Raw genomic sequence first — 22307 nt, forward strand, 5'->3', positions numbered from 1 at the left:
AGGCTCCGGACGCGCAGGCTCAGCGGCCATGGCTCAAGGGCCCAGCCGCTCCGCAGCACGCGGGATCCTCCCGGACCAGGGCACGAACCCGCGTCCCCTGCATCGGCAGGCGGACTCTCAACCACTGCGCCTCCAGGGAAGCCCCGAATGATCTGCTCTTATTTCTCTCTCTCAGGTAGCACAGAGTTGTAGTTTTTCCCATTTTCACTTTGATTACATAAATAGGATACTGTTTACCTTCCGCTTCTCTGCTATAAAGTTACTCTTTTTCCCTTTGTAATTAATAAGTATTTTGAGACAATTTGTAACTATGTAAATATCCCATTCCTTATCAGACTTCCCATTTATTTATTACTTATCATATTCACATAGACTCATGAATCCTCATTTTATTCGGGGTATTATATTCTCTTACTATCATTATTTGTTTTGGTGCTCAGATTGTCCCCAGTTAGACAGTAGGAGACCTTTAAGACCTTCAAGTGATAGACATACTCTGTCACTCTTGGAGCATTGCCTTTCTTTCTGGCCAAAAAGATGTTCCAAGATTTTTTCTGTGCCCTAGTTTTATGATTAGCCATTTCTCCAAGGAGCCCCGTTTTCTGTAGTCAAAAATGGTAAGAAAAAAAAAAAAAAAAAAAATGGTAAGAAACCAAGATCTGTATGCTACATGTATTCATTGCTATTGGGATGTCATAGCACAAGTCACTTCAGTGGACAGGGCTAGAAAATGTATGTACATATAAATATACAGATAGACATATATATGCATGTGTATGCACACAAACATACATTTTTAATTGAGATATTCACATACCATAAAATTCACACCTTTGAATAAGTGTACAATTTAGTGGTTTTTAGTATTTTCAAGAGTTTATGCAACCATCACCACTATTTAATTCTAGAACATTGCCATCACTCCAAAAAGAAACCCTGTATTCATTAGAAGTCATACCCCATCATCCCTGCCCTCAGCCCTTGGCAGTCATTAAACTTTCTGTCTCTGTGGGTTTGCCAGGTTTTGTTGTTGTTGTTGTTTGTTATAGTAGTTTGGTTGGTAACGTTTGTGAACTAATTCTCTGAAGTCTATATTCTTTGTCATGTGTGGCCACTGAAGTTGCTGCTTGGTGGTCAGCTAATGATTGGACCGAGATTTCCTTATGCCTGTACCAGTTCCCATTCTTTGTCATAGGCTCTGTGTGTGTATTTAGATATGTCTTTATTACTCAACCAGCCAGTTAAGAACTCTGTTTTGCCTTCATTTTCTGCTTGTGCAGACTCTTAAGGTCAGCCAGAGATGTGAGCTTAAAGCCTTCTCAGGCCTTTCTTGAGCATACACAAAGCTTTGGGCATCTCTACAGCCTTATGCATAGGTATGGCCCTATAAATTCCCAGAAGTATGTCTGGGTCTTTCATAGCCCTTATGGACATGTTGTTTCCAAACTTTTCCTTTTAAGCCTTTTCATTATAATCTCTTGCCTACTCCAACTTTTTTTTTTTTTTGGCTGCGTTGGGTCTTCGTTGTGGTACACAGGCTTCTCATTGCGGTGGTTTCTCTTGTTGCTGAGCACGGGCTCTAGGCATGCGGGCTTCAGTAGTTGTGGCATGTGGGCTCAGTAGTTGTGGCGCATGGGCTTAGTTACTCCGTGATATGTGGGATCTTCCCGGACCAGGGCTCAAACCTGTGTCCCCTGCATTGGCAGGTGGATTCTTAAGCACTGCACCACAGGGAAGTCCCTCTACTCCAACTTTTATCTACCACCTCAGCCAGTCACAATATTAAACAGTTGCCTGTAATTGTTTTTGACAAACACCCCTGGGGGAAAAGTCTTTCATATTGAGTGAGCCTTGCAGGTAGAATCTTTGGGGAACCACTGGACAGGTAAAATAATGATAATTCTCTGGGAGTGATTCTTTGCAGGAGCTCTAGCCCCATTGTGCTCCCTCTGGTGGCTGCCAGGCTGCTTGTTTTCACTGCAAATGCAGGCTCTTAGTTTTCAAGGTCATAATGTTGCTGCAGAGCAGGGGATGGAACTATGGCAAGTTAAAAATTCCACAAAGTTCCTTGTTCTTACCAAGACTCAGTTGTTTTTCTGGAATGAATGTTCCTCAGGCTGCTGCAAACCTTTGGTCAATATCCGGAGCTCTGAAAAAGTTGATTATGACAATTTTTGATATTTTTCTTGTTGTTAAGGAGAAGCACATTTTTGGAGATCCTTACTCTCTTTGCTGATGTTTACCGCCCATTTTTTAAAAAATTGAAGTATAATTGTTTAACAATGTTGTGTTAGTTTCTGCTGTACAGCAAACTGAATCATCTATACATATACATATATCCCCTCCTTTTTGGATTTCCCTCCCATTTAGGTCACCACAGAGCATTGAGTAGAGTTCCCTGTGCTATACAGTAGGTTCTCATTAGTTATCTGTTTTATACATGGTAGTATATATATGTCAATCCCAATCTCCCAGTTCATCCCACTCCCTCTTTCCCTCCTTGGTGTCCATACGTTTGTTCTCTACGTCTGTGTCTCTATTTCTGCTTTGCAAATAGGTTCATCTGTACCATTTTTCTATATTCCACATATATGTGTTCATATACGATATTTGTTTTTCTCTTTCTGGCTTACTTCATTCTGTATGACAGTCTCTAGGTCCATCCACGTCTGCAAATGGCACAATTTCGTTCCTTCTTATGGCTGAGTAATATTCCATTGTATATATGTACCACATCTTCTTTATCCATTCCTCTGTTGATGACATTTAGGTTGCTTCCATGGCTTGGCTATTGTAAATAGTGCTGCAATGAACACTGGGGTGCATGTATCTTTTGGAATTATGGTTTTCTCCAGGTATATGCCCAGGAGTGGGATTGCTGGGTCATATGGTAGTTCTGTTTTTATTTTTTTAAGGAACCTCCATAATGTTCTCCATTGTGGCTGTATCAGTTTACATTCCCACCAAGAGTGTAAGAGGGTTCCCTTTTCTTCACAGCATTTATTGTTTGTAGGTTATTTTGTAGGTTTTTTGATGATAGCAATTCTGACCAGTGTGAGGTGATACCTCATTGTAGTTTTGATTTGCATTTCTCTAATGATTAGTGATGTCGAGCGTCTTTTCATGTGCCTCTTGGCCATCTGTTTGTCTTCTTTGCAGAAATGTCTATTTAGGTCTTCCGCCCATTTTTGTTTGTGTTTTTGATATTGAGCTGCATGAGCTGTTTGTATATTTTGGAGATTAATCCCTTGTCAGTTTCTTCGTTTGCAAATATTTTCTCCCATTCTGAGGGTTGTCTTTTCGTCTTATTTATGGTTTCCTTTGCTGTGCAAAAGCCACGTTTGTTTTTATATCTGTTTATATGTGTTGAAAACCATGGAGTCATAGGAATACTTCCAATTTCAGTCCAACACCAGAGGATTAATTCTAGTGTTCTTTGTTCCTGCATTTGTAACTCCCTTCTCTGGCAATGAGAAACCTAGCTCCCGTAATCCTTAATATTTATCCATTAGATCTACGTTCCTGTATGTAACCAATCTCCCATTGCTGCTGTCAATTCTGTCTTGCACAAATGGACTCTACCATGGTAAGGCTCTAACACCCCATGCCAGAATGTCACCCTGCAGGTACTCCTCATCCTGTCAGCCACTGATTCCCCTTTTTTGGCCACCACTTCCCCACATGGATGGCCTTGTCATTCTGGTTAGGGTCTGATATACCATGCCAGGCCACCCCTGTGTGTGTCTATCTTGCTCTCATTAATGGCACCAGGAAGGAAATGGTAGCTTAATGATGTTTTAAAGATGAATTTTATTAACCTTTCTGTCTTTCATGAGTTTTTCTTGTGAGAGTTTATAAAGATTTATTAGACTTACACTGGCATATCTGGCTTCAAAGAGTGAAAAAAAAAAGGTACAACTTACATCTCTAAACAAATTGGTGGGGGGTTTTTTTTGGCATCTGCAGAAAACTGATCATTCTCAAGAAGTCAGTGAACCTAAGAATCTGTAAGAAATTTTGGTAGTGAGTAAGACCCCTTTCAGACAGCTTCATATTCATTCTGAAAATGGCTCAAATGGGATATTTGGGAAAAGGGCATAGTAATCCTCCTTGATGTCAGCTTGTCATTGCTACCGTTTATTCAGCACTTCATTGTGTGCTAGGCACTCTGTTTAATTCTCAAAAAGCTTATATGGTAGTTTCTATTACTACCTTTGTGTTATAGATGAAGATAATTGCTCCCCTTTATCACAAAAGTCCTCAGAAGATTTGACTATACTTGCTGTAACCATTTCTTCTTCTCCAACGCCTTCCCAAACTTATATCAGTCAGGATTTCACCTGTATCACTGCACTGAAAATGGTCCGGTCAGAAACCAAATGTATTCCAAATCATAAACGTTCATCAGTCTCTTCTACCTCAGTTAGGAGTAACTCCATTCTCCAGCTGCTCAGCTGGAAACCTTGAATCATCCTGGACTCTCCTTTTTCTCTCTTACACTACATGTTAAGAAAGTAACAACTGTTACCTACCATCAGGGGCAGCAGTCGCAGGATGTCAACCCACCGCATGGTTTGTAGGTGTTGGGGTTACTAAGAAAGATACGAGTCACATGGGCACTGGAAGGAACAATGCTTTATTCTCATAGAAAGGAGCGTGCAAGATCAGCTTCAGTAGTGAGTGTCAGTCCCCTGTGGTGAGCAAGTCTTACCCTGTAGCTGTTGCAGGGAGATGGTCTGCATGCACCCTACTTGTGCTGCAGGGAAGGACCACATTCCCTCCTCGCTGAAAATATAGATAACAGTGGGGTTGGCTGGGTGCCATATGACACACGCACTTAAGCAGAACAAAGAAGTACACATCAAGCCTGGAAAAGGGTAAGATATTCCCAAACACGGCAGTAAGCCCAGCAAAAGCTGTGAGGGCTCCTTATCTCCATGTGTAGAAATGTTCCAGGCCTATGGCACACTCTTTTACCACCATGCAAAGGTTGACAGAGTGTGCATGACTGCCTTTCACATTACCACACATTGTATCCATTAGGAAGTGTTTTGGGCTCTGTCTTCAAAATATACCCAGAACCTGACTGTTTATCACCACTTCTACTGTAGCCACCCTGGTCTAAACTATAATTACCTACCTGGTCTTTCTGCTTCCAGTGGCTTTCTGTCTTATTCACTGTAAAAGCCAAAGTCTTTATAGTGGTTTACAAGGCTGTAAATTTCATGTATTACTATTCTTTTCATCATGCATTCTGCCCTAGCCATACATACCAGACTTGCTCATGCATCAGAGCCCTTGCACTGGCTGTTCCCTCTGCTTGGAACAGTCTACTAACAGAGATCTACGTGGCTTGCTCTTTTACCTCTCTCGGCTTCTTGCTCAACTGTTACTTCCTTGGTATGGCCTGCCCTGACCACCCTACTTAAAATTGCAATCTCCTCTTAGCCCAGAACTCCTTAGCCCCTTTCCCTGCTTTACTTTTTGCCAGTGCACTTATTACTTTCAAACATATGTGTATGTATGTTTGCATGTATGTTGGTATTTATTTAGGTGTTATCTTTTTCCACTAGAAAATAAGCTTTATGAGAGCAAAGTGGTTTTTTTTTTAACATCTTTGTTGGAGTATAATTGCTTTACAATGGTGTGTTAGTTTCTGCTGTATATAACAAAGTGAATCAGCTATACATATACATACATCTCCATATCTCCTCCCTCTTGCGTCTCCCTCCCAACCTCCCTATCCCACCCCTGTAGGTGAACACAAAGCACTGAGTTGATCTCCCTGTGCTATGTGGCTGCTTCCCACTAGCTACCTATTTTACATTTGGTAGTGTATATATGTCCATGCTACTCTTTCACTTCGTCCCAGCTTACCCTTCCCCCTCCCCATGTCCTCAAGTCCATTCTCTATGTCTGTGTCTTTATTCCTGTCCTGCCCCTAGGTTCTTCAGAACCTTTTTTTTTTTAGAGCAAAATGGTTTTGTCCATTTTGTTCACTGCTTAGACCAGTCTTTCACATAGTAGACTCTCAATAAATATTTGTTGCCTCAAAGAATTGAGACTTAGGGAATTTAAATAATTCTGGTAAATGGCAGAGCTGGAATTTGAAGTGTTTGGCATTTAGATCCACTATTAGAAAATTTTTAAGTAAACTTTTTAACAGTCAATTATTTTAGAGTTACTGTCCTGGTCATTGCAGTTAGGGGCTAATTTTGTGATTTCATCTAATCTGAGAACCTCATAACCATATTGCTTTAATGGTAAAGCACATGCTGATTTTCACAGAAAATAATGGTAAATGAATGGTTAACCACTGTGGACTACTGGTACTGAATAGTAAAGAAATTTAAAAAAAAAAAACCATGTCATTGATAATATTCTAAAAGCTTGAGTGAAAGGAATATGATAAGGGATATTGGGTACTGAAAATTTTTAATAAAAATATTGATTTATAACCAAATTTTAAAACTTTAAATTGTAGTATGGGGATACATTCACATTAAGTTTTCATTTACTTGCTTTTTCTGATGTTTGTGGCCCTTCTTAAAATTAATAATTTATCAATAACAATTTTGGCTTTATTAATTAAAAATGCTTTGTATCAATTTGCTTTTTGTAGACTAATTCAGAAATAAACGATTTCAGCTTAATTCTGGATATGAGTGTGTGTGTGTGTGTGTGTGTGTGTGTGTTGAGTGTGTGTGTGTGTGTTGTGTGTATCCAGAAGATATATATCTTCAAGAAGATATGTCGACATGGATAGATGCAGATATTGTTCTAAGCGGATACACACACACACAAACACAAAGTCAATCCTCATTATTCATAGATTCCATATTTGCAGATTCACCTACTTGCTAAGATTTATTTGTAACCCCATAATCAATACTCTTGGTTCTTTTGTGGTCATTCACTGATGTGCGCCTGTGCAGTGTGGAAAATCTGAGTCGCCTGATGCATACATTCCAAGTTTAGATGAAACTGGGTACTGTTCTGCCTTCTTGTTTCAACTCTAATACTATACCCAAGTGTCTTTTTGCGGTATAGTTAGTGCTGCGTTTTTGTGCTTTAGGTGATTTTGCTGTTTAAAATGTCCCCCAAGTGTCGTGCTAAGTGTCTAGTGTTGCTGAGCACAGGAAGGATGTGATATGCCTTAGGGAGGAAATATGTGTGTTAGATAAATTTTGTTCAGGCGTGCGTGACAGCACTGTTGACAGTGATTTCAGTATTAATGAGTCAACAATAAATATTAAATAAGGTGCATTTAAATAGAAACACACGTAACACAAGGTTATGTATTGATCAGTTGCTGAAAATGTGACCAGAGACTTGCAGAAGTCTAACACACTCTATCCCCTACAGACATTGGTTGAGTATCTGCTAATTCAGTGTTTGCAGAAACTTCATAGAACACATCTACTGTAAGTAATGAGAATCTACTGTACATATATACAGTTTTCTCCAAGAAGAGAACTTTTCATTGGTTGTCTATTTCACTATTTTAATCATTATATTAAACCCCAGTGAAGCTCAATGTGTGTCTTTCATATATTTATATTCTAGAGGTGTCACCCAAATTGAAATCTTAACACAAACCATTGAATGGAATGTTACTAATAAGTAATTTTTTAAAACTTTAATTAAATTTTTAAAAATATGAAATATATCATACATTCAAATGAGTAAACATAATTTATATTTATGAGTTTTAAAAGTCAGTAATAGGAGAAACATCCTTGCACATACAACTTAGGAAATATATTATTACCAATATCTTTGAATACTCCAGGTGCTCCTCTCAGATTCAGTGTTCCCTCACCAGAGTCAACCACTGTCCTAAACTTTGTGGTTATCATTCCTCTGCATTCTTTAATGAAAGCACTCTCTCTCTCTCTGTGTTTAGTTTGTGAATATTTATTGAATACATAGCAAAAAGAAAAATTTGTGTTTTATCATTAGGTTTTATTGTTTCTCATCTACTCATCTAAACTCTGCCATATATGTCAACAATCATTAAGATCTAGAGACTGTATAGTGACAGTAGCTAAGGCCTTGAGCTCTAAGGCCTGGAGCTAAGGCCTTGAGCTCTAAGGCTAAGGCCTGGAGCTGCCTGAGTTTGAATTCTGGCCTGCTGCTTACTAACTGGGTGACCTGGCACAAGTTGTTTACTTTCTCTTTGCCTCAGTTTCTTCTTCTATAAAATGGGGATATTAAGAGTACTTACCTCAGAGGTTGTTTTAAGGGTTAAATAAATTACTATATATATAAATATATGAAAAAATACATAGTGGTTATTGATAAATAAATGTTATTGGCTAGTTAACAATTAGAAAAATTAATGCTATAAGTTATTTGAAAAGCCACTTGTATTCTTGTGCTGTATTAAATAATCTTTCCTTTAGATGTTATCCTAATCTTTTAGACAACCATGTGTTTTAATGATTCTTGTCACCCTGTGATCTCTTTTCATTTAGCTTATTGTGGCATTACTTTAAAATAGTCTTTCCAGGGTATCTCTTTTTTTGTCTCTCAGATTGTGAGAACAGATCTCTTTTCAGTTTGTAAATGAGTTTATTCCACATATTTTATATTTGGTTGTTTCTCCCTAACATACTCACTTAAGGGCTACTGAGCAATAATCCAAAGGCTGATTTGTTTGTTTGTTTGTTTGTTTTGACCTCATGTTGGCAGAAGTTCATTGTACTGATAGATGAAACAGTTTGTCTAACTAATAAATGGCAAATTGTTTTACATAAATGTCAAGCTCCTGTTAAAGTGAGGAGATCTGAGTTAGTATTTCCTGTTCTCCGTATTGTCCTTAGAGCTATGTTAAATTGTGTGACAGCTCAATATTTAGGTTAGGGTTTGGAGAAACACAAAATGTATAATGGTTAAAACTGGTGAACTTAACTACTGTCTATCGATAGCCAGTAAATCAGCAAACACAGCAGTACTTTAGCAGTACCAAGAAGCTAAATGGGAATCTGTTTTAAAAGTTTAATCCCTTCTTGCCTGCCCACATGGCAGTCTTTCTGTCTTGTTAGAGAACATCTTCTGATTTCCTTTTCATTCTTCCTGTGAGTCTGACCTTCCTTCATCTTTAAGTGTGATTGTCTGATAAAATAGTACTGTATGTTGCCTATTTCTGGGCCAAAAGAGAAACACCATTCTGTGTTTCCTGTACCAATCTGATAAAGGTTTGTGTGTGAGAGTGTTTGGGGAGAAATAAGGTTGTAGATAAGTCTTTAGACAATCTAGCTGTAAGACTAAAAACATTCCTTAATGATTTTAAGGTAATTCAAGAGCAGTAGTGTTTATTGTATATTTTGGGCTGGCAAACAAAGTCCCACTACCCTGTGGAAAATTATTTTCAAAGTTAGCATCCCTATCGATGCATAACAGTTATTCACAAGACAAAAAAAGTTAAGTGTTTTCCATATTAATTTCAATAAGGAGAACTTACATTATATATAAATGTTAGCACCAACGTGATTAAGCTTTAACAGCTATCTCTGTTTTCATGTCTAAGTTTTACCTGTAGTCAGTATGTTAATAAACATGCATATTACATAAAGAAATTGAAAGTTCTCCTTCCCTAAACCCATGAGTTATGGATTGAAAAATATTAAGCTGCCCTTGGTCAGATTGTCATTTCTTTTGAGAGTATGGAATCTTATTTCCTATCTCTCTTGATGCCCAAGGCAAATCAGAAAATAGGCCCTCCTTCATTTTGGGAGAACACAATCTATAGCAGTGGTGTAATAAAGGTATTAAGTGTACAGGCTCTGTATTTGAAAAGATTTGGGTTCAAATTCTGGCTCTACCTATGTGACCTTGCCCAAGTTAATTACCCTCTCTAAATGTCACTTTTCTTATCTCATAGGCTTTGTGAGGATTAATTGAGAATGTAGAAAGCACTTATCACAGTGTCTGGCACTGTCTGCCTTTGTACATGCCTTTTCCCTGCAGCATACCTGAAGCATCTCTGTATTCTTCCTTCAAGGACGTGAGGCCAGGCTTGCAGCAATTCTGGTCACATCCTCTTATTTAAGATTAAGACAGTATCACCTTGTCTGAGATGCCTCCCTTGCCTTTGTCTCTATTCCTGGCATTATGACCTGGTTACCCACCCTTACACTCTGATCTTCCATATAACTATCAGAACTTATCTCACTGTGTACTTTTTCATTGTACATGCTGAACTCTTGTACAAGACTCTGAGCTGAGGAGTATAGACCATATCTTTTCATCTTGGTGTCTACCTCAGTACAATGTTTGATTACATAATAGGTGCTCAGTAAATAGTGACTTGCTGAATGAATATATAAAGTTCTCTTGGGACCCCAGACAGAAGAGTAATCTATAGTCCAGATCAGAGAGAAGAGACAGAATACAGACACAGATTTTTTCCCCCAAAAGACACAAAAAATTTTCAAATACACAGAAAAACTCAGACTTGTACAGTGAATATCCATAAACCTGTCACCTAGATTCTATAATATTTTGTTACTTTTTTATCACATATGTCTCTGTCCATCTACCCTTATATTCAATTAATTAATCCATTTTAATACTTTAAAGTAAATTGCAGGTCCCTGCCAGGACCTGGCCCCACCCACCACCAGCTGGCAGCCTCCACATGAGGAGGTCCTGGCAGCCAACCAGGTCAGGGGCCAGCCTTGACTACCAGTGCACCCTGCCACAACAGAAGGGTCCCACATAGGGGATACCCCTAGAGGATAAAGTTCTGGTGACCAGAAGGGAGTGTGCTGCTTTGCCCCATAAGACAGCTCCTACCTAAGGCCACTTCTCAAATATTGGGAAACATAACTGACCTGCCTAATACACAGAAATAAACACAGAGAATTACACAAAATTAGGAGGCAGAGGAATATGTTCCAAATGAAGGAACAAGGCAAAACCTCAGAAAAAGAACTAAACAAGGAGGAGGTAAGCAATCTACCCAATAAAGAGTTGAAGGTAATAATCGTAAAGATGTTCAACAAACTCAGGAGAAGAATGGGTGAACACAGTGAAAATTTTAAGAGTTAGAAAATATAAAGAAGAACCAAATAGCTGAACAAATAAATACACTAGGAGAAATCAACAGTAGATCAGATGATACAAAGGAACAGATCAGCGAACTGAAGACAAAGTAGTAGAAATAACCTAAGCGGAACAGAAAAGAGGAAAAAGATTTTTTAAAAATGAGGATAGTTTAGGAGACCTATGGGACAACCTCAAGCATACTAACATTCACATTATAGGGGTCCCAGAGAGAGAAGAGAGCAGGGGGTTAAAGAATTTTTTTGAAGACATAATAGCTGAAAGTGTCCATAACCCATGAAAGCAAACAGACATCTAGGTCCAGGAAGCATAGAGAGTCCCAAACAAGGTGGACCCAAAGAGGTCCACATTAAGATACATTATAATTAAAATGTCAGAAATTAAAGATAGAGAATCTTAAAAGCATCAAGAGAAAAACAACGAGTTATGTACAAGGGAACCCATACATAAGACTATCAACTGACTTTTCAGCAAAAACTTTCAGGCCAGAAGGAAGTGGCACGATATATTCAAAGTGATTAAAGAATAAAATCTGCAAGAAAAAATACTCTGCCCAACAAGGTTATCATTCAGATTTGAAAGAGAGAGAAAGAGTTTTACAGACAAGCAAAAACTAAAAAAGTTGAGCACCACTAAACGAGCTATACAGGAAATGCTAAAGGGAACTCACTAACCAGAAAAGATCATAAATTTAAATACAAAAATTACAAAAGGAAAAATCTCATCAATAAAGACAAACATACAATAACGGTAGTAAATCAGCCACTTGTAAAGCTAGTACAAAAGTTAAAAGAAAAAAATAGTAAAGTCATCTGTATCCACAGTAAGTAGTTAAGGTATACACAAAACAAAAAATGTAAAATATCATGTCAAAAACATTGAAGTTGGGGATGGGTGAGTAAAAATGCATTCCAACTTAAGTGATCATCAGCTTATTTGTATATATATAGGTTGTTATGTATGAATCTCATGGTAACTGCAAACCAAAAATCTATAATAGATACACATGAAAAAAAGAGAAAGGAATCTAAACATAACACTAAAAATAGTAATCAAATCAATAAGGAAGAGAGCAAAAGAAGAAAAAAGGAACAAAAAAGAACTGCAAAACAACCAGAAAACAGTTAACAAAATAGCAGTATGTACGTACCCATCAAGAACTGCTTTAAATGTAAATGGACTAAATGCTCCAATCAAAAGACATAGAGTGGTGGAATGGATTTAAAAACAGTAAGATTCATATATGCTGCCTATAAGAGACTCACTTCGTATCTAAAGACACAGATGGTGAAAGTGATAGGATGGAAAAAGATATTTCATAAAAATGGAAATAAAAAAAGAAAGCTGGGCTAGCAATAATTATATAAGACAAAATATAGTTTAAAACAAAGACTGTAACAAGAGACAAAGAAGGACATTACTTAATGATAAAGGGATCAGTCCAAGAAGAAGATATAACAATTATAAATATATATGCACCGAACGCAGGAAGACCAAAAATGGAAATAAAGAAAGCTGGGCTAGCAATAATTATATAAGACAAAATATAGTTTAAAACAAAGACTGTAACAAGAGACAAAGAAGGACATTACTTAATGATAAAGGGATCAGTCCAAGAAGAAGATATAACAATTATAAATATATATGCACCGAACGCAGGAAGACCTAAATACATAAAGCCAATATTAACAAACATAAATGGAGAAATTGATAGTGCAGATGGAACCTTAACCCGGATAGATCCCATACTAGGCCACAAAGCAAGTCTTAATAAATTTAAGCAGATTAAAATCATATCAAGCAACTTTTCTGACCACAATGATATGAGACTAGAAATTAACTACAAGAAAAAAACTGCAAAAAACACAAACATGTGGCAGCTAAACAGTATGCTACTCAACAACCAATAGGTACTGAAGAAATCAGAAAGGAAATTTTAAAATACCTGGAGACAAATGAAAATGAACAGTATGTGCTCTCTCCCTTCCCAGCACTGGCACCCTCTCCCCAGAGGGATGGTGTTAGAGCAAGAGGTGCTAGTGTGGGCATTTGGGGTAGGTCAGGGCTTGGGCTGTGGCAGTCCAATTGAGGTCTGAGACCCAGACTGCTTCTGACACACTGCCTGTGTAAATAATGGTTCCCTCTGCCTGCTCAGATGCCGCTTTGGGTCTGAGCCATCTCTGTGTCTCACAGCCAAGCTTCCTTCTCAACTGTGGCAGCCCTCACCCCAGTGTGGAGCTGCGTTGTGAAGAAAGCAGGGCTAGAGTGTTCATTTGGTTCAAATGCGGGCACACACTGGAGTGGTCACAGGAGGCTGGCCAGCCACCCATGCAGTTTACAAACCACCCTCTCTGTCCTGCTTCAGGAGCGAGCATGTTCATGCTTCTTACAAGTGAAGTCCAGTCTTTTCACAGCCCTCCTGTTAGTCCCATTGGCCTTCCAACCAGCCAAGGAGCTTGTCTTTCCTGTGTTGGTCCCCAAGGCTGTGGCACCCAGTATGTGGCTCACACCACTCACTCTCCAGGGAGGATCTCTGCTCATGTAATCTCCCTTTTCCTCTGAGTCTCCTCTTAGTGGCACAGGCCCCAACCTGATCACTTCTCTTCCCTTCCTACTCAATTCTTTGTGGATCTTTCTTACAGTCTTGGTTGTACAGGAGTCTTTCTGCCAGCGTCCAGTTAGTTGTCAGTGACAGTTGTTCCACAAGTAGATGTATTTTTGATGTGTTCATGGGGAGAGGTGAGTTCCACATCCTCCTAATCCACCGTTTTTATCTCCTCTACGCTTGGCCATGTTCCTATTGCCCATTCACAGATATTTCTTTGTAAAGTGTCTTTTCATATCTTCTGTCCATTTTTAAATTGGGTTGTTTGACATTGAGTTGTAGGAGTTCTTTATTCTGATTCAAGACTTTGTTTAGATATATTTGCAAATATTTTCCCAGTCTGTGTTTTACCTATTTATTTTCTTAATGGTGTCCTTTTATCAGTGGAGGTTTCTAAATTTTGATGATGTCTACTGTATCAGTTTATTTTTTTAATAGTTAATGTGTCTGTGCCCTGGCTAAGAAACCTTTGCATTTACCAAGTAACAAAGATGTTCTGTGTTTTCACTGAGTAGCTTCATAGTTTTAGTTTTATGTTTAGGAGCATAGTACATCTAGAATTAATTTTTGTGTATGAAGTGAAGTAGGGATCAAGGTTCATTTATTTCCCCCATATGGATATCCAATTGTTTGAGCACATTTGTTGAAACAATTTTTATATATTTACGTTTTTACATATATAAAAAATTTTCCTTTCCTCAACGTATTATCTTGGTAACTTTGTTGAAATTAAATGACTGTATGAGTGTGGCTCTGCTTCTAGACTTTTTATTCTGTTCTATTAATTATTTGTCTATATATGTGTCAGTTTTACCTTGTCTTGGATATTGTAAATACTTTTACACTAAGTGTAGTAAAGGCTTCTCTTCTGTTACTCTTTTTATCTAGTGTTTCCACTCTCACTTTCTAGCTGTTATGGTCACCCCAATCTGTTCCCTGGTTCTTCAAATGAATAAGTCTACAGTTTTACATTCAAGTTTTAGCCATCCACACTGGTGCATGTCCTCCAGCAAAAGCCATAAAGAATGAGAATTTTGCCCAGTGTCATTCCCTTCATCCAAGTTTATTTTCCCCTCCAGTTTCTTCCTGCTTTTTTGTTGAGTGCCTTCAGATAGTTGTTTTATATATTTGTCTCGATGTAGTTTAAATTTATTACCAGGAGGGAGGTTGGTCCAGTAGGAATTACTCCTCCATTATAGAAGTGGTACTCAGATGGTTTTTGAAAGTCAGTCTGAAAGCAGGCATCTAGCCAGAAAAGCAATTGAAATGAGGAGTGGGGAGAGGTATGGTGCAAAGAGAGGCAAGTTTCAGATAGAGGGAAAGGATTTGGTTCAACTCAGAGAAGGCTTAGAATAAAGCCAAGCAGTGCTTAGAAGAACTCCAAGGGAAAGAATTTGCTAGAGCATTGTGTTTTTCAAGTTGTGAATCATAAAATCAAATTTAGTAGGTGGCCTCTGAAAAGTCATTTTTGTTGCTAACCTAATCCAAAGCCATAACACAATTAGAAAGTAAGATCAATACATTGCTGATTTGCACTTTTATTCTCAGCTCTCCAGTTAGAGAATAGTTTGTGAGGTCACTGAGTTCATCCCTTCTTTGGTGTGTTGTGGACCTTCATTTTATATTGGACTTTTCTTGTAACAAAAACGAACATATAAATAGCACACGTCTCAGTAAACGTGAAATATATAAAGATGGATCAAACATTTGTCAAAGTTTTGTCAGGGTTGATGAAGCATGATTGACTTTAGAGATCCCCAGTTTTAAGGAATCCTCAACTTAGACATCTTTTATGGGGAAGGGAAGCCTTGAAAATATATGTGACATAATCTCTTATCAACAGATGTCAGAGTTCCTTGTTCATGGAAAAGGAAGTGATGGAGCACCATCAGGAATGCACTAAATAGGGATAGTATTAGAACCTTTCCCCTCTTTCTTTGTTATTTTTTCCTTCTCTTTTCTCTCTGTAACTCTCCCTCCACCCTAACTCACACACACACACCACACACACGCCCGCACACACACCCATGAGCTCTGGATAAAAGTACAAATAAGGACTCATAACTATATAAATCAAAGAAAATTAAATAAGTAAAAGGATGCTAATCCATCTTTCCGTTTCTAAAATTAGGCTGAGCTCTGGAAACTGTTTATAATGAAGAAAAGCTTCTTTCAAATTCTTTTTTTTTTTTTTTTTTTTTTGTTGCAGTACGCGGGCCCCTCACTGTTGTGGCCTCTCCCGTTGCAGAGCACAGGCTCAGCAGCCATGGCTCACGGGCCTAGCCGCTCCGCGACATGTGGGATCCTCCCAGACCGGGGCACGAACCCGCGTCCCCTGCATCGTCAGGCGGGCTCTCAACCACTGCGCCGCCAGGGAAGCCCTCTTTCAAATTCTTTAGCTAATGATTCCATGATATAATTTTTCTCTTATTAGAAGAGAGTGTCATAATATCAACATTGGCAGAAAAAGGTTAAAAGATAACAATAGTACTTCAAAAGACATCATTAAGAGCATGAAAAGGCAGGTCACACACTGGGAGAAAATATTGGTAATACATATGTCAGACAGTGATCTTGTCAACACAATGTATAAAGAACTCCCATGAATCAGCAATAATAAGATGAACAGCCCAACTAAACAAATGAGCAAGAACTTGACGAGATAATCACAAAAGAATATGTATCAGTTGTCTAAAAGCACATGATAATATGCTCTATGTCATTAGCCATCAGAGAAATTTAAGTCAAAACCACAGGAATTAATAAAAGGAAAAAGACTGGCAATGTCAAGTCTTGACAAGGATCTGAAGCAGTGAATACTCTTATATTTTGCTGGTGTGGATGCAATAATTGAACAACCACCTTGCAAAATAGTTTGGCAATATCTTATAAAGTTAAACATACCCTTATCATTTGAACCGTGAACCTCCACTCCTCGGTATTTACCCAAGGGAAATGTGTATACAAACCAGCTTTATTTGTACTAGCTCCAAACTGGAAAAAACCCTAAATGTTCATCAATGGGAGAATGGATAGACCAATTGTGGTATGTTCGTACAGTGGAATACTACCCATTGATTAAAAGGGATGAACTACTGATACATGCAACAACATGGAAGAATCTCAGAAACATTATGCTGAGTGAAAGAGGGCAGACGCAAAGGAGTATATATTATATTAATCCACTTATATGAAATTCTTTTAAAAATGCAAAGCTAATAATAGATTGTGAAAAACATCAGATCACTGGTGGCCTGGGGTGGAGGTGGTTTGACTGCAAAGAGGCATGAGGAACGTTCTAGAATGATGGAAATATTCTATAATGACGGGGTTACATAAATGACTCAAAGAATTGTGAAATTAAAAGGTATGCATTTCACTGAATATAAGCTATATTTCAATAAAGTTTTTTTAAGTAAAAAAGAGTTCTAGTCCCTGTACTCTGACTACCTTGGCATATGGGAGATACCCCACTTACCCTTCCTATGGTAACCATTCCTATTTATCTTTGATAACCATTGCCCTGGGCAGAGAGTGTTTTTATACTCACAAAATCATAGTGCATTAAATGGAGATTCTCCTCACTTTAATGAAGCACAACAGATAGGTGGGATACATGGAATGGGATACATGTCCAGGATTTAAACAGCACAGTTGGGGTGTTTGTCTTTTAAAAATAAATGTAGGAGCATCTGAATGATTTTTGTTGTTTTTGTTGTTCTAAATCAGGGATCAGGAAACTATAGCCTATGCTGTCTGACTTTGTACTACCCTTAATCCACAAAAGCCACAAATGGTTTTTATGTTGTAAGGGGTTGTTTAAGAAAAGAAAAACAATATACAATAGATATGTAAGTGTCCCTCAAAGCCTAAAATATTTACTATTTGGACTTTTACAGCAAAACCTTACTAATTCCTATACTATAGTCTTTGATCAGCATGGTCCGCCTACTGTAATTGATTCAGCTTCTTAAAAACTTGAACAGGGTATTTTTTTTAAAAAGTTGTAATCTCAGCAGTTTGAAGTATTAAGCATACAACCTTATTTCCTTTCCTATAAAGACTAAGGTGAATATTAAGTTGAATGGTATGATAGCTGCTTCTCTAGGGATACTATATTTCCTGTGAATGGGCCTCTGGCTCTGTATTAGCGGCCTGGTTAGAATGATGTTGAAGATGGTAAATAGCCAGAACATTCGTGATAGTGTGTGGCATGTGTGACAAGAGGCTCTCTCCCAGCCATTCTGCTAAAAATGCAGGGCAATACTAAATGTTTCTGGTTTGCCCTAGTGGTATAGATGGGAGGAATCACCCTTTAGCCTCTGGAAAGTGTGAGAGTAGTTTAGAAGGTGTCTGAGAACATGTAGAGGCTAGAGAGGGTGATTTTTTTTTTTTTTTCTGTTAGGTTAGGGGATCTGCACTGCACTCTCACAGCATTAAGGTTTCCCCCGTACAGTGCATTAGAATTCCCACACCAACTGTAGAACCTTCCCACCCTCTTCCACTATTTGCTCCTGCCTCCCACAGTCTCATTTGCCTGACCACAAACCATAATGGATCTTTAAAAATTAATTTAGGTGCTCTAAGCATCTCTTTATTCCAGATTCTAAAGATGAACCTGGGGCTAATGGTACATCTAGAATTGCTTTAGGAAATGTACAGCCTCTTTGAGGGATCCCACTGTGCTAATGGCTCACACATCCAAATTGAGGGATCAGTGAAATTGTGGTGGACAGGCCAGGGACAAGAACAAGCAGCAGCTTGATGTGAGCTAGCACTTAGGTTAAACTCTATGAATGTTTATGATACTTCTTGCTTTTCATCTTTTCTCTAGGCCTACTCTGTCTATGACGAAGACATTGGGTACTGTCAAGGACAGTCTTTTCTTGCTGCTGTATTGCTGCTGCATGTAAGTAATTTTCCATGTAATAAAGGGCATGGTGCTGCCAAGTTTATTTTATTTGCTGCTTGGTTTTGTTTTCCCTTCTTATTCTCCATTTACCTGATGGAGATTACACATGGCATATCTTTTTTAAAATGTACTTTTGGTGATAAAGTAAGAGATCTGATGTCACGAACAGGACAGTTTCTCAGTAGAATTAATTTTGCTGGCTGGTAGGGAATAAATTGCTTATTTGGAGTTATTTTTAACGAGAACCCTCTAGAATTAAAGAAGTCAATGTAACTGCCCAAATATGAGCAGGACCAGAGCCATGATGAAGGAATGTGACACAGAAGTCTTTTATCTTTTTTGTGATTTAATTTTGTATACTCTTCTTTCCTCTTAGTCACCTTCATTTAACAGAACATTTATTGAGAATCAGTTGTCAGTACTGGGCTAGGAAGTGGGATTACAAATATGGATAATTTATCCTTTGTGTTCTCAAAGGCCTCATGGGCTAGGATGGGGCACACGTAATGTATGCACATACCTATTATTTTAATTCTTTTTATTTATCTGTGATGATCACTATAGAGGAACTTATAGTGTGCTAAGTGAAAGCGATGCACAGAATAAGAGAATAGAGAGGAGAATTATCCAACTCAGCTCTGCCAGAACTTTCAGAAAAGACTTTTTAGAGGAGGTGGTAGCTTTGCCAGTACATACATAATTGAGATTGGGGGAGGTGAGCTGGGTAAGAGAGGGAGTAGAGATTGGTAGACAAAAGGAACATGAGCAAATGTATGGAAACACAAAGGGCACAGCATATAAAGGGAACAGTATGAAATGACAGTTCCTATACTGTTGCTATAGAAATTGTATGCAGAGAGAGGTATGAGGTAAAAATGGTCATATGGGCAGGGACCAAATTATGAAGACTTTTTAATAATGTCAAGAAATGTGGGCTTTATGCTAAAGCTAATGAGGAGCCATTGATCAGTTCGAAGCAAGGGAATGACAATCAGATGTTCACTTCAGATAAATTATTATATCCATGTAGAGAGTTGAACTGAAGGGAGCAAGCAATAGCAGAGAGACGAGTTAGGAAACATCAATCTAAATGAGAGATATTGAGACCCAGAGAAAAAAACAATTAAAAACATGCAGGAGGGGACTTCCCTGGTGGCGCAGTGGTTAAGAGTCCACCTGCCAATGCAGGGGACACGGGTTCGAGCCCTGGTGCGGGAAGATCCCACATGCCGCAGAGCAACTAAGCCCGTGTGCCACAGCTACTGAGCCTGTGCTCTAGAGCCCGTGAGCCACAACTACTGAGCCCGTGTGCCACAGCTACTGAAGCCCACATGCCTAGAGCTGGTGCTCTGCAACAAGAGAAGCTACCGTAATGAGAAGCCCGCGCACTGCAGCGAAGCACAGCCCCTACTCGCTGCAACTAGGGAAAGCCTGCACGCAGCAATGAAGACCCAATGCAGCCAAAAATAAATAAATAAATACATAAATTTATTTTTAAAAAAATATCTAAAAACATGCAGGAGGCAAAATTGGTAGGTTTCATGGCTAGATTGACAAAGGAAGGGTCAAAGGTAACATGTCTAGTTTTCTTGCTTAGGTGACTGGATGAAGTATGGTATTTTGAGCTGAGATAGAAAACACGTCCGTTGAGATCGAATGGAGAAGAAAGGTTAGGAGTTGATGATGAATTTTGTTTTGAAATTTGGGGGAGGTGGTATTTTAGGGATATCTGAGTAAAGCTGTCCAGCAACCAACCGTTTACTGGAGACTGACACTGGGGGAGGAATCAAAGCTGAAATCATGAGAGTGGATTAGACAATATAAGAAGAATAAATAGAAGAAGAACAGGATAGATCCCAGGAATGCCAGATATTTAGAGGGCTGATGAGGAAGAGGAATCCTTGAAGAATTTCTGGATTTTCAACAGAGGAGAAGCACTGTATAATGTCAAATGCAGCAGAGAGGTCCAGTAAGTTTAAAACAAAAGCATTTCTGTTAGGTTTGCATTCTGGAAACGAAGAACAATTGTAATAGACTCGTGGTCCTAATGCTGATCATTTGATTTTAATGATGCTAGTAATATAGGGTGGTTCTATTGTGATTATTCACTTTAACTTTGAGTTTGACTTCTTTCTCTGTGGCATCGTTATCTGTTTATGGTCTTTTTGATCTTCTCCTTGCTGTCCTTTTTTTTTTGTCATCTCCACAGCCCATGTTCTTCAGATTTCTTGTGATAATCAAGTACTTTATAGTCACAAATTCTTGGAGCCTTTGTTCTATTACTAAACCCACCTAGTAGTTAGAATAGTCAGGTCCCTACCACAAGGGGCTGGAGACTATAAACAGTGACATAGAAGTGTTCACCAAGTTTCATAACCACCATTCTTCTAAAAGGAGATTTTATGATCATTCTGACGAGCAGCTGATGTCCAAGCCATGGATAGTGAAGCTTTATCTTCCATGAAGTAATATTTGAATTTATCACAGTTTAGCATTTTAGACCTGTAGCCCCATTAAACACCTTATAATATATTGATTAAACTTCAGTGAGAAGAATATCACTCCAGGAAATCTGTTCTGAGACTTAACAGAAGTTTAGTTAACTGTAAGTTCATATTTCTCTGGACATACTTCCTCCCTGAAAAAAAAAAAGAGGCAGTGATTCAAATAACTAGGAAACGCAAATAACCCAGATTGGTTTTTTTTGTTTTTTTTTTTTTTTACATTATCTACTATCCTGTTACAAGGGTCATGGAAAGTCGGCCATTGTAAACATATTCAACAAAATTGCCTCCAAAGTATGTGACAAGATGAATAGAAATTCAGTTTAGTTTCTACACTTTCTACATTAATAGAACTATGCCGTTGTTGCCATGGCTTGTAAAAATAAATGGAAATATAGAAATGCCTTCAGAATCCTGGAGGAAAGATGAACTGATATTCAGTGTTAATGAAAAAAATCTTACATTGTAATTTTTAATTAAAAGTATATGTGATAATTCTGTTAATCAGCATATTTCATTGACTGACCAACCCATCCATTAACCAATTTAAATAAGAGAAGTTAACTGTAAGTTTTTCTTTTCCATATTTAATTTTGCCTCTGTGGTTTAAATAGGTAGAAGAATACAATCTAGCTTAAACAATTCATCAAATACACTATCTTGGGTTCCAGGGAGATATGTTATTAGGGTCTTACTGACTAATTTTTTATCAGTTACATAAGCTATTGCTTCTTTTTGCTGCCAGACATCCTTTGGCAACTCCATATTAATCAATGTCAGAACCTGCTTCTTTTTCGGATGCTGTCTTTTCCTCACCCATGGTCATTTATATTTCACATTCACTGCCTAAGAGGAAAGAAAGACCAAAAATGAAAGTAGGTTCAAGAACAAAAATTTAGAATTTTAAAGTTTTTCCATGTCTAGATAGTTTTAAGAAATAAATATCTTCTCCTGGTGCTTGGAAATTTCCAGAAGCTTTGATAATAGCTTTGTAACTTGTAGTAGTTTAGGCAGTGGAAGAATTAAATGTTTATCACACAGATGCTGTTATATCTATTGATGGAATTATAAGAAATTTATCATTTACAGTTTGGAAAAACTGTTACAGCACAGATTGCTTGTAACCATTATAGTGTTTATCTGCCTTTGAAGTTAAATATGTAATTATCAGTAATATCATCATTATATTATTAGTGTAATAAATAATGCCCTTTTA

At 38.0% G+C, this 22307-nt stretch overlaps 1 protein-coding gene across 2 annotated transcripts in view; it reads left to right on the forward strand.

The window, feature by feature from the left end:
- The window catches only part of RABGAP1L (RAB GTPase activating protein 1 like), a 642929-nt gene that overhangs the window by 368749 nt on the left and 251873 nt on the right, over positions 1–22307 (forward strand). For both annotated transcript variants that reach the window (XM_055084169.1, XM_028488591.2), the window contains exon 14: positions 18510–18584. In XM_055084169.1, the coding sequence (XP_054940144.1) occupies positions 18510–18584 (75 nt within the window). The remainder of the gene's footprint in view (positions 1–18509; positions 18585–22307) is intronic.

This window comes from Physeter macrocephalus, chromosome 4 (assembly GCF_002837175.3).
Source record: "Physeter macrocephalus isolate SW-GA chromosome 4, ASM283717v5, whole genome shotgun sequence".
In the NCBI taxonomy this organism is placed as follows: Eukaryota; Metazoa; Chordata; class Mammalia; order Artiodactyla; family Physeteridae; genus Physeter; species Physeter macrocephalus.